Source organism: Gobio gobio (assembly GCF_949357685.1).
Source record: "Gobio gobio genome assembly, chromosome: 9".
In the NCBI taxonomy this organism is placed as follows: domain Eukaryota; kingdom Metazoa; phylum Chordata; class Actinopteri; order Cypriniformes; family Gobionidae; genus Gobio; species Gobio gobio.
In genome coordinates, this window is record NC_137115.1 from 45057065 (window position 1) to 45069599 (window position 12535).

The 12535-nt window shown below is 36.8% G+C and overlaps 1 protein-coding gene across 1 annotated transcript in view; it reads right to left on the reverse strand.

Annotated features, from left to right (window-relative positions):
• mbtps1 (membrane-bound transcription factor peptidase, site 1) overlaps positions 1 to 12535 on the reverse strand; it is a 29478-nt gene that overhangs the window by 4914 nt on the left and 12029 nt on the right. Inside the window, exons 4-14 of the mRNA XM_079825065.1 lie at positions 8227 to 8445; positions 8008 to 8118; positions 7780 to 7889; positions 7054 to 7170; positions 6800 to 6867; positions 6590 to 6692; positions 5539 to 5690; positions 3882 to 4043; positions 3412 to 3556; positions 3104 to 3292; positions 86 to 258 (exon numbers count right to left, since the gene is read on the reverse strand). Coding sequence (XP_079681191.1) covers positions 86 to 258; positions 3104 to 3292; positions 3412 to 3556; positions 3882 to 4043; positions 5539 to 5690; positions 6590 to 6692; positions 6800 to 6867; positions 7054 to 7170; positions 7780 to 7889; positions 8008 to 8118; positions 8227 to 8445 — 1549 coding nt within the window. The remainder of the gene's footprint in view (positions 1 to 85; positions 259 to 3103; positions 3293 to 3411; positions 3557 to 3881; positions 4044 to 5538; positions 5691 to 6589; positions 6693 to 6799; positions 6868 to 7053; positions 7171 to 7779; positions 7890 to 8007; positions 8119 to 8226; positions 8446 to 12535) is intronic.

Below are 12535 nucleotides of genomic sequence, written 5' to 3' on the forward strand. Positions count from 1 at the left end.
CTACAGATTCTTTTCCACAACGCAAGGTCTGACAAATGTCAAACAACTGATTGAATGGGGATTATTTTTGGTGGTTGCGGCTCACCAGTCAAGCGGATCATTCTTCATGCGCAGGTTGTCTCGGGGGAAGTAGCCAGGCGGGTAGCGCAAGTTGTGGTACTGATCCCACAGAATCCTCTTGCTACGTGGAGGGGTGGGGACAATCTTTACCTTCACTGGTAGCTTGACTGTGGAGGTCATCTCGCCACCTATTGCTGACTGGATGCAAACACATGGAAAACAGACCACAGCAGGTCATGATCTCGAATTACACTACTTGGAGCCTGAAAGCCTTCTAACAGGCCTCTTCACACAAATAACTAACTATAAAGAACTATAAAGATAACCATATTACTACAAAGATAACTATAATATAACTCATTATTCTAGCGCGGGCTACAGTTCTGTCCTCTACCGCTTTAAATGCTGGCGCTCTTTAAAGCAGATGGATTCTGATTGGCTGTCAATGTTTTTGTTCTGAAAGTAATTCTAAATAATATTGTTTCTCTGTGCCATTATTGTTGGTTGAGGTGTAAAAATATTCTTCTACATTTAGAACGATTTTTAGGACTATATCTTTAGCGTTATAGTTATTGTCCTTGGTGTGAATAGGCTTTAACTCTTTCCCCGCCAGCATTTTTTTAAAAATAAGTTCAATAAGCCATTTGATCATTTTCATAAAAAATCATGGCCCCCAGAATATTTTGTAGTATGAATATCTGAACATGCAATATAGAAAAAGAAAGAATAGCCATTTTATTCTAGCTTCATGCATTCTTTGTCTTACTAACACTTGAATGTGGGTAAATTTCAGTAAAAAAAAAAAGCAACATTTTGAACAAAGGCTAAGAAAATCACGTTTTTGTCAAAGACTGTCCTGATCGGATTCAGAACAATGATCAAAACATCTTTATGCTGTTTAATGTTTGATGGTCACGTTAGCTTACACATGCATAAGCAATCCTTTTGTTTGTTACTGCTTCTTTGCGGACCGCAATAGGAGAGTGCGCGGCTCAATGATGATCAATAAAATGCAGCTCAAATCTGTTTTCGGTGGCGTGAAGTCCAATAAATCTGCATATAGTGTGGGAAATGTAGATCGGATTTATATCCGTTTTGCGGAGATACATTTATGTGCCCAAGTGTAAATTAAATATTTTGATAAATCAGATAGCATTGATTTACACACAGCGTTTGTGTTCTCCAGGTCGTGCTTAGCAGATTGTTCATAAAAGCCGAAATGTGCCCAGATGTCTGCTTTTAAAGTAGTTGGAGCATTTTAATTACTCACACTCGCCTCCCTCTGCCATTGTATGCAACCGCGACAACGCACGTACGTGACAAATAACGTCAGAAAAAAATCAGTACATTAGAATCGGTTATGGTCTATTACTGAACCGATACACTCGTCTGCATCGCGATGCATCGAAGAAACTATTAATTTCGACAAGTGCAACCGCACGGTGCTCTGCAGTGGTCAAAAAGGATATAAGCCGTGAATTTTGAAATTATATATTCTTGAAAACTCAGAGATGTGGATTCGGATGGCAATTAAATTACCACACGACCTTGGTGTTTGTCCAAAAACAGAAGGTATTTCGGACAGGGATTTTTACGTGGGTGGTGGGAGAAAAACACTGACATTCTGGATTCGGACGGCAATACAAATCACAGAATAGCCCCTGTAAATTATGAAAATACCTTACGACCCCACGAGAAACAATTACCGTCCAAATAGCACTAATGACGGAGAAGCGTTGTCACAAATGACAGAAAATTAAATCAATGGCGGGGAAAGATTTAAGAAACTTTTAGAAGTGCAAGTACTAGGGCCATCAATCGATTAAAAATGTATCTAATTAATTACATACTCTGTGATTAATTAATCTAAATTAATCGCATACATAATTTTTGCAGTGAAAGTATTTTAAATATATTTCAATTCAAAAACTCTTTTATTATTGGCCATAACAATAAACAATATGACCTAATATGCTGAGGAAATAAATTAAAAAGTGCTTCAAGAAGAAGATGCTTTTCACTGTACATACAAACAGGGCTTGACATTAACTTTTTTGCTCACCAGACACTGTGGCTAGTGGTTTTCCAAAGTTACTAGCCACTCAGCATCTTCACTGGCCACAATTTTGCTGCTTGGAAATTACATTTTATATGATTAAAGTTGAATTTGGCATGCTTAAATGACTTTATTTTGAGTCATTTTACTTGATTTAGAAGATTTAAAACCCTTTCAAACTTTAAACGCAGAGTGACCACCCAAATCAAGACTACATTGTATGGTATGTGTATATGTATATATGCTGATATGTGCAGGTGGGAAATATGGCTAATATGAGAAATTGAATATAGGCTAAATAAAAGAACAAAGAAGCAAAATTAAAAAAACAATAATACATTTCTTAAAAAAATATACAGATACAGTAGGTTTATTTAATATGTATACATTTATTTAACACCTGTAGTTGTTTGATTAACTTTAAATGACATACAGGTATTCATTTGGGCTGCCGAATGCATGGACGTTGTAACGAGTAGGAATATAGTGTGTCCCCTTTAAGAGTGCATGCTCCCTGTTGAGAATGCGTATCAATAGTACAAGTGTGCAGTGTCGTGGAATGTATACGCAACGCAGTTTTTCGCGTGCATATGATACGCACTTTATGGCGTGTATATGACACGCTCTTGGGTAGGATAGTGGACATTTCAGACGACTTTATTTTTATCAGCACTTCCATCAGGCCGTTTTTATATAGGCTACGTAAATGTTCCAATCAATGATCCAGGCAGCGCAGCGCGTTCCAGTCTCCCTCCTTCATTTTACAGCTCAGGGTCAAAGTCTAATACAGAATGGATTCATCTGCTTTTTTTTTACGCGTTATTTTTCCTCAGATTAATTGATCGAAATTAATGCATTATTTTGACAGCCCTAGTAAATACCCAAATGTTCATAAACCGATAAAAATGGATTTGACTTACACTTTCAAATAAAATTAAAATAGCATGCTGTACTACTTTACTGGCGATCCCAAGGACTGTTACTCACGTCATTCTCTGCTGGCGAGGCCACTGTAACCATGACATGGCCCTGAGCGATGCCTTCCCATGATGCAGCTTTCTTGGCCACAGATATGGAAACAGCCAGGTAACCGGCCCAGGGCCAGAGCACAGGTGAGTAAGATACCGCCACGTCTACATAATCACCATTCTGAGGAAGGTAGGGCTGCCAGATGGGCTGTGAACATAAAACTGTGACTTTTCAAAGGGGCCAGGAATATTTGAAATCACAAATTAAATATAGAAAACAACATGAGTTTACACTCAATTGCAGTCAGTCTCTTTATTATCGCCTACCTTGTCCACAATCCTTCCAGTCACGCCCATGCCATTAAGAATGGTCACGTTAACAATTGTCGGCATGCTACCGTAGTAAATGGGCTGTGAGCAGTAGGGCCACATGTACGGGCACTCAGTCAGATCTATGTAGCTCGGGCTCAGGCTAAAGAGTAAAAAACACCATTAGAAATTCATTAGAGGACGATGACCTCACTGAGAGCCAGTGCAAGATAATGAACCGGGTCAAATCTACTCTATAACCAGGCTGGAATGTAATTAAATCCGAATGAGGGTGTGATGGAGACGCTGGCTACATTTTAAATGGACCAATTTAGCATACATGAATAAGAAACTGAGCATTCTATGTGAGCAAAAAGCTAGAGAAAGATGCTTCCCTCTTTTGTAAGTCGCTTTGGATAAAAGCGTCTGCGGAATACATAAATGTAAAGGCAAAGAGAAGAATCCATATGCATGTGTGAGAGACATGCCTGGCTTGTGGCTTGTAGCTGTTAAGGATCTGGTAGGCTCTAAGTAAATCGAGTTTGCCATGGCCCTGCTCAAACATGTTGACACCTGGCAGCCTGCGTGCTGAGGCGATCAGGGCCTGCTTCATACTGGCCGGGTTCACCAACTCTCTGTTCAGCACAGTGCTGGAAAAACGACAAAATAAACAAGATTCAGTTAAATGGATGTGGCTTGATGAAATATTTCAGTGCAACAGCAGGCTGAAGCCTGGAAAACAGGCTTAAAAGAAACACTAACACATGGCGACTCAGAGGCCATAAAGCAAAGAGGTGGATGGGGTCAAGTACCTATGAGAGTCTAATACAAATGAGAGCAATATATATAAATGAAAGAGAAAGAAAGAAAGGAAGGGAACTGGAAGAGGTCAAATGAAAACAGTATAAAAGGGGAAACACCATCAAATTAGGTTAGCCATCACAGACTGAGAGGATGGACTACATCAAATATATAGAAAAAGAAAGAGGATGTCATTCAATTCTCAGAGGAAAGTAAGATTGATTCTGTCAATTCATTTGTTTCTTGTTTTTCTATTCTTGCAGGCTGAATTTCCAATTTATTTTCCCCCCATCAGGCCACAGTAACAAAAAACAATTATGAAGAAAACCATAGGTTTAAAGAACCAATTTATTTAGTTCTATTTCTATTTATCAGATGTTATAAAGAGTAGTGTGTTTATAGCAATACAAAGTACAGGTGAGCCCACTATCAATCCCTATCGGCACCCTGATAAAGTAGCAAACATAGCCTTATGATGAAATCCTATTTTGAATTGTTGATGAAAAGGAATATAAAACATGTCTACACCTGACATAATGAAAGAGATTGCCGTTTTATTGAGTTTATCTCAAGGCCTAAAATTGGATACCGCTAGTTTAGGTGTTAAGTATACAAATAATATAGATCAAGTCAAATTTGTATTATTTAAGAAATTAATAGTTCTATTTAACTACAAAGACATGCTAAATTGATCAGAAGTGACCATAAACTATTATAATGTTACAAATAATTTATATTTCAAATAAATGCTGTTCTGTTTCTACTTTCTATTAATCAAAGAATCTCAAAAATATAATTAATCACAGTTTCCACAAAAATATTAAGCAGCACAACCGTTTTCAACATTGACAATAATAAATGTTTCTTGAGCTCCAAATCAGCATATTATGATTTCTGAAGAATCATGTGACACTGAAGACTGGAGTAATGATGCAAAAAATTATGCTTTGCCATCATACATTTCATTAATTCAAACAAATTAAAATAGAAAACAGTTATTTTTGGTGGGCATAAGTTCCTTCTTTAAAAAACATTTTTTATTGTTTTTATTTTACTGGCGCCAAACTTAAATATATATATATTATATTATATTATATTATATTATATTATATTATATTATATTATATTATATTATATTATATTATATTATATTATATTATATTATATTATATATATATATATATATATATATACACACACACACACACACACACACACATTCTCTTTTCTTTTTTTTTTAATGGTCCAAAAGATAAACAATAGGACAGTAGTCTGGAAGCAAGTTTGTTAATATTAATGCACAACATTTTAGTTTCATATGGTTTTTCTTTATTCGTGTCTCACCTTGCCAGCAGTGTGACAGCTCCAGCCACTACAGGTGATGCAACACTAGTGCCAGAGAGAGAACGACAACCCTCCTTCAATCCTGAACCACGCACACCTGATCCATACGTCACAATGTCAGGCTTCACCCTGCCATAGCCACCTGGCAGCTCCTGATCAACACATAGCACAGGAAGAAAAACAATGATTCAACTGAGCTGACAAACAGACTGACAGATACTGTGATGAGTGGGAAGAAGAACAGTACATGTGTCTGAGTGGAGACAGTCAAAATTCTCCACTCTTACATGGCCAGAATTGGTATACTTATTCATATAGCTCCACATTGTGATTTCACTCTTACTAACCTGACCTGCTGATTTTGAGGGTATGAACATGTTATGATAAAAAAATTAAAAAAATGTTTTTAGATGCATAGTAGTAAAACCAGTTGGTAATAAATCAATTTACAATTCATTTAAATCCTTGCATGACATTTTTTCATATATATTTTTACTAAACTCATTTAATATATTTAAGTAAATATTGCCACTTGTTATAATGTATATCTAAATAAAAAATAGATTATATATATATATATATATATATATATATATATATATATATATATATAATATAATATATTTAAATAATGGATTAATATTTTTGTGTTAATTAATAAAAAAAAAACTGTAAAAACATGCCTTTTAATTTTAACTGGACTATTTAAAAGTAGGCTTTATTTGATTTTTTTTAGCTATAATTGCCTAGTCCTAACAGTAGGGGTTCAGTTTTTAATTTATTAATCTTATTTAACAACTCAAGGCCATTAATTTATCTACAAAGCCGCAATTCTCTGAACCACTTCAAAAGGTGGAAGAGATTTTTGAAGTGTATGTAAATTTCTTCAATTTACTCTTCTTCCTAAAGGGGAGAAGTCAAGGAATCTCCAGCTTTCTATCTGCCTATTTTAGGTCAGATCAAAACACACAGACATGTTCTCACTGGCCTCTTAAAGCAGCTGCAAAGGGGAAAAAAAAACAGTAATATGACATCAGCACAAGGAACGCACCCATGTTGTCATGCCCCGGGATGAGAACCTGGCAATGTTGTCTTCAAAATCAATCCCTCCAACACCAATCACATCCATCTGATCTGCTGGATTGTTCAGAGTTCTGGAAGAAACATAAAAAAATACAACAACAAAAAAATCAATAGATATGCTGGGACTATTGGCTAATATATAATCTAATACAATTTGTCCTTGATCTACTCCACTTACCCGTAGAGAGGGCCATCATTGCCGATAGCAGATACCATAATCACCTTGTTGGCTGTGAGCTCCCAAACCTTGTTAAACACAGACAAATCGTGCTTTTATTAGAGGACTACACTGCAGAGAGCATAAACCATATTTAATGTACAGGCCAAAATACATTGCAACTTTGTGACAAAATGCTTGCCATACTGCAAATTTGAGGGTCGCTTTGAATAAAATCATCTGCTGAATGACAAATTAAATGAATCTGCCCATACCTTATCAACAAATGGATGGTCCATAAAGTCTGGTCCCCCTATACTGAGATTTAAGACGTCTATCTTCTTTAGGATGGCATAGTTAAAAGCATCTAAAAACCAGGAGGTGTAGGACACCTAAGAAGAAAGAATGAAGAATAACATTTGCATATTTGGAGGCGTGTAAAATCTTCTTAAATTCATTATAACATTTAGAAACTGAAAACTGATGCCCATGTAATATGACTGGGCGATATAGCTAAACACATACGATATAAACATAAACAGTAACAAATGGTTTTGAAAGAAGTCTCTAACACTTACCAAGGCTGCGTTTATTTGACAAAAATAGTAATATTTTGAAATATTACAATTTAAAAAACTGTTTTCTATGTTAATATATTTAAAAATTCCTGTGATGGCAAAGCTGAATTTTACTCCAGTCTTCAGTGTCACATGATCCTTCAGAAATCATTCTAATATGATGATTCAATGCTCTTTTTATTATCATCAATGATGAAAACAGTTGTGCTGCTTCATATTTGTAGAAACCATGGTTGTGCTTTTTTCAGGATTCTTCGATGAATAGAAAGTTTAAAAACAGCATTTATTTGAAACAGAAAACTTTTGTTAGATTATGTCTTTACTTTCACTTTCAATAAATTGAATGCATGTTTCGCTGGATAAAAGTATTAACTTCTATCATTAATGACTTCTAGGGAAATGGGTATGAATGTTGTTTGCTACCTGGTTATTAGTAAAAACTCTGAAGATATGAAGCTCAGAATCAGGAGCGAAGCCCTGGCACTCTCTCATGCTGGCGATAACCCCAGCCACAAAGGTACCATGACCCAACCCTGAAGAAAGAATGTGAGAAAGGTAAAAGATTGATTGATGTGTTTAATCACTCAATAATAAAGTATAATTTATAAAACATGTTAAAACTTGTTTCAATGCAATGAGAACACATCTTACCATCATCCAGTGTTTTCTCATTGGTCCAATTGGTTCTTTCCTTAACATTCTTAAAGTGAGGGTGCTTCTCACTCAACCCAGTGTCAAATACCGCTACCTTCACCCCAGAGCCTGTATATGAACACAAATAAACAGAAATGCAAGATTTAACGCAAACCTGATCTTCAAAAGGAGTACAAAATCAATTAGTAGTGCATCTTCACATTCTTTCACACATACCAGTGTGTCCCATCTGCCAGAGCACATCTGCTTGCAGTATCTGGGCGACATGTCTGGGAATAGCCCGTAGAAGACGGCGACTGGAGTGTCTTCCTGTGGCATGCCAGAATCCAGAGCTCAGAGACAGACTGGTCCTCCTAAGCGGCCTTGATGACTGCCAAGACTGCCATTTCTGCACCCAGCGTGTGTCATTGCACGGGGATGCCCCATCAGTGCCCGCTGAAAGAGAAAAAGGAACAAAAAATGATTTTCAATGAATTATACTTCATCCCATTTGAGCCACGGATATACTGCAGTAAAATGGTATAGAAGAACCTCCAATGGCATTTCTGCCATCTCATAGAATGTGCCCTAATGTCACTCAGCCCTAAGGAGGAGGATTATTAAAAATGCCCACTTCAAATCCTGTCTTTCAATTTCTCTTGAATGATGCAATTTATCACTCTTTCAGGCCATTCCCCATTTAATCTACATTTATATTCACTTTACAAGCACACACATTTATTTCTCATAACTCAATAGCATTTTTATGCCATCCCTGTAGACACAATCTCCCCAGAAATCGAAATTCAGCTTTGTATCAGCCCTGCAGATATTTAATAAATATAATACATATTTTTAGCAATGCATGTCAGAAGAATATTTTTATTAAATCTCTCTTTTTTATTTATTTATTCTCATTTACTTTTCATATTTTTCATTAAGTCAAATAAAAACATTAAAACGAACAATCTGATGTTTTTAAAGGTAGTATAGAATCATTTGTCCATCATTTTCAACCCATTCTAACGGCTTCTAAGACTAGCTAGGTAATTTAACCTTGGCAACATATTTAAATCAGCCAAATTCAACAACAATGGCCCAAAAGTGACAGTTCTATCGAAGGGCCTGAAACTCTCACACTTATCCTAAGTCATTAAAGGATTAGTTCACTTTTAGATAAACTTTTGCTGATAATTTACTCACCCCCCATGTCATCCAAGATGTCCATGTCTTTCTTTCTGCAGTCGAAAAGAAATTACGTTTTTTGATGAAAACTTTCCAGGATTTTTCTCCACATAATGGACTTCAAAGGGCTCCAAATGGTTCAAGGTCCAAATGACAGTTTCAGGACAGCTTCAAAGGGTTTTAAACGATACCAAACGATGAATAATGGTCTTTTCTAGCTAAACGATCAGTTTCTGCGAGAAACCGAGCAGTATTTATGCTATTATTATACCTCTTATCAGACGAACGTGATCATCTCTGAGCTCAGCCATAACTTCCGCTAAGTGAGGTCAAAATACGAGCCTGGTCATAGAAATATCGATCATACATGCCTCATTCTACTGATCCGTGCAAGCGCTAATGAGGCATCTACGTATACTTCTATGACCAGGCTCGTATAATGCTGCGTTCACACCAAATGCGAATAGAGAGTCTGGCGCGAGTGATTTCAATGTTAAGTCAATGGAAAGGCGCGTTGACGCGCGTCTGGAGGTCCCGCGGCACGGAAGGCGCGTTTCGAATTGGACGCGAATTGAGCGTCTTGCGCGATACACGCGTTACACGCGAATGGTGCTTTTGTGCATTCACGCGTTTGAAGCGAATTCGCGCCTGACGCCCGAGTTGAAAAATTTGAACTTTGGCGTCAATTCGCTCCGCGTTAACCAATCAGGAGGCTGCTCGCTGCGGTCACGTGGTAAAGTGACGTGATGAGAAACCCTGCATAAATTAAAAATAGTACTTTTGTGTCACAAAATGTAGTTAAGACTTTTTCAGGTGAGAATGTAGTAGTTTAAAGCTCAAATCTGTGGTTTATTTATAAAGAGAGCGCCTATTTAAAAAATAATCTTGTGTTTTTGGAGTTGTGAGATCCAGGTGATCACCGGGCAATCACCGCTCATAACCCCGGGGAGGGCAGCCTTTCCTCGGCCAGTCCTTCTGCCGTCTGCCGCTGGCTCTGATGTCTCTGTAGTGGTGCATCTTGTGTGGATCTAACGGGCGATCTTTGGTGTCATGAATCTATTATTTGTTGTCTGCCAAATCGTTTTGACTGAGGGCAAAGAGAAGTTTCATAACTTTATATTTTAAGGATATTTAAACATACATGCAGTGAAGATAATGTAGGAGTTGCCTGGACCACATTTGTGTGACTATTAATGCTTAATATATATTTTTAATGAAAATGAAAAGAGGCAGAGTGGTGTTTTATGACATATTTCTCCTGGAGTGCCTTGAACGCGCGTCCAATTCGCTGCGGACGCGCGAATGCATTCAAAATGTTCGCGCGTGAAACTAGACGCGGTAGACGCGATTTTGACGCTCTATTCGCGTTTGGTGTGAACGCAGCATAAGACCCTTATTCATTGTCTGGTATCGCTTAAAGCCCTTTGAAGCTGTACTGAAACTGTCATTTGGACCTTGAACCGTTTGGAGCCCATTGAAGTCCATTATATGGAGAACAATCCTGGAATGTTTTCATCAAAAAACTTGATTTCTTTTCGTCTTTAGAAAGAAAGACATGGACATCTTGGATGACATGGGGTGAGTAAATTATCAGCAAAGGTTTATTTAAAAGTGAACTAATCCTTTAAGCTATCCTTATTTTTAAACCCTGTAAAAGGAGGTAAATATTGATGAAACTTGCACAGTATCAGATTCTAGATTTGTCTAACACTAAACTAACCACACAGTGGTAACTACATAAGCAATTTTATCAGCCCTTTCAATAATTTCCAGCGAGACCAGAAATGAGTAGCCTGTGCTTTCAGGAATATTCAAATGGGTTTTCAAACAGAGCAGGGAGATAATAACAGTGATCACCTTAACCCTTCTATGTAAAAGTGTCCTCATAAAGGTTAAAAGAGTTTAAATAAAACTCGTAAAATGCGGGCAAAACGGTTGGAAAGGAATCGTAGGCGTTTAAGTGTGGCTGAGTTGCAGAGCTAACCACTTTGACCAGCTCTAACATGTCCGTCTTCCTATCTGGCTGATTACTGCTCATTAATTCCCCCTAGAGCTATACAGACAAGACTAGGGCATATACTGTAATTATATTACATTTCAATCCCCCACTCGTAGTCTTGAAGAGCTGACCCAGACATCATTTAAATGATAATTGCTTGCATATATGCTCTCAAACTGTGACCAGGGGTTATTCTTAGAGAAAGAGACCCGGCTAATAGCAGCTAATGATGTATTTTTGTTCTTATTACCGAAACCAAAGTGCCTCGAAGCTGTACTGTGTATACTCTGCAGTGGAAGAGTGAGATACGCTAGCATGTAGGGGTGCAGCCCCTTGAGAGTTATTCCAGAATGGTGCTGTCTGCAAAAATATATTTCAGTTATGTCAGCCATTAATCCAGTCTTCAGTGTCACATGATCCTTCAGAAATCATTCTAATATGCTGATTTGGTGCTCAAGAATCATTATCAACTGCTTAACGTTTTTAAAGTAAAAATAAATTGGATTTTGTATCAATGTCAAAGTCTTTAATATCACTTGATTCATTTAATGCATCTTTGCTGAATAAAAGTATACATTTCTTCCAAAAAATACTTCAATATTTTTTTGGGGTTCTTGCAAAATCTTGCAGTAAACATAAGCACTATACAGAAGCCGTGCAGCTTGTTTAGGAAGTTGGTAAAGAAAGATCATCACAATGTTATTATTAGGGATGCACGATATGAAACATTTTAACCAATACAGATAACCGATAATTAAGTCCTAAGATATACTGATGAAACTGATATTTTAGAAGCTCTGACCTAACTATAATGGCAAACATCAGTCCTGAAGTATTTCATGCATTAAAAAAAATGCATCAGTGCATGAGGATGAGGAAGGTATATAGACTTTAAGTCACATGTTTTTCAAATACATAAATAAAAGGCTAAATAAAAATGAAATCTTCAACAAAAGAGCACAGGGCATAGTTGAGATTTCTCTGAAATTATATAGTTTAACAAAATACATATGAGGGATGAGGAAGGTATATAGACTTTAAGTGTTTTTCAGATACATAATAAATCAAATGCATTGACATCTTATTTGTCAAACTCGAGAAAAAAATGAAAATCAAAAGTGCATCCTCAACAAAAATACAGTGCATCCTCGAAAGTGCATAGTTGAGGTTTTTCTGAAATTATATAGTTTAACATAAAATAATATTAAAATAATTTCCAAATTGCACTTCTCAACATGTCTTACCCTCCTCCAAAGTACCTATCTTAAACACGTCTCTGTTTAGGGTCTATTTTCTATTTTTGTTATGTGAGGGCATTAGTGGGAGATTCTTCTTGATAAACAGAAGCATCTCTGCCTTCTC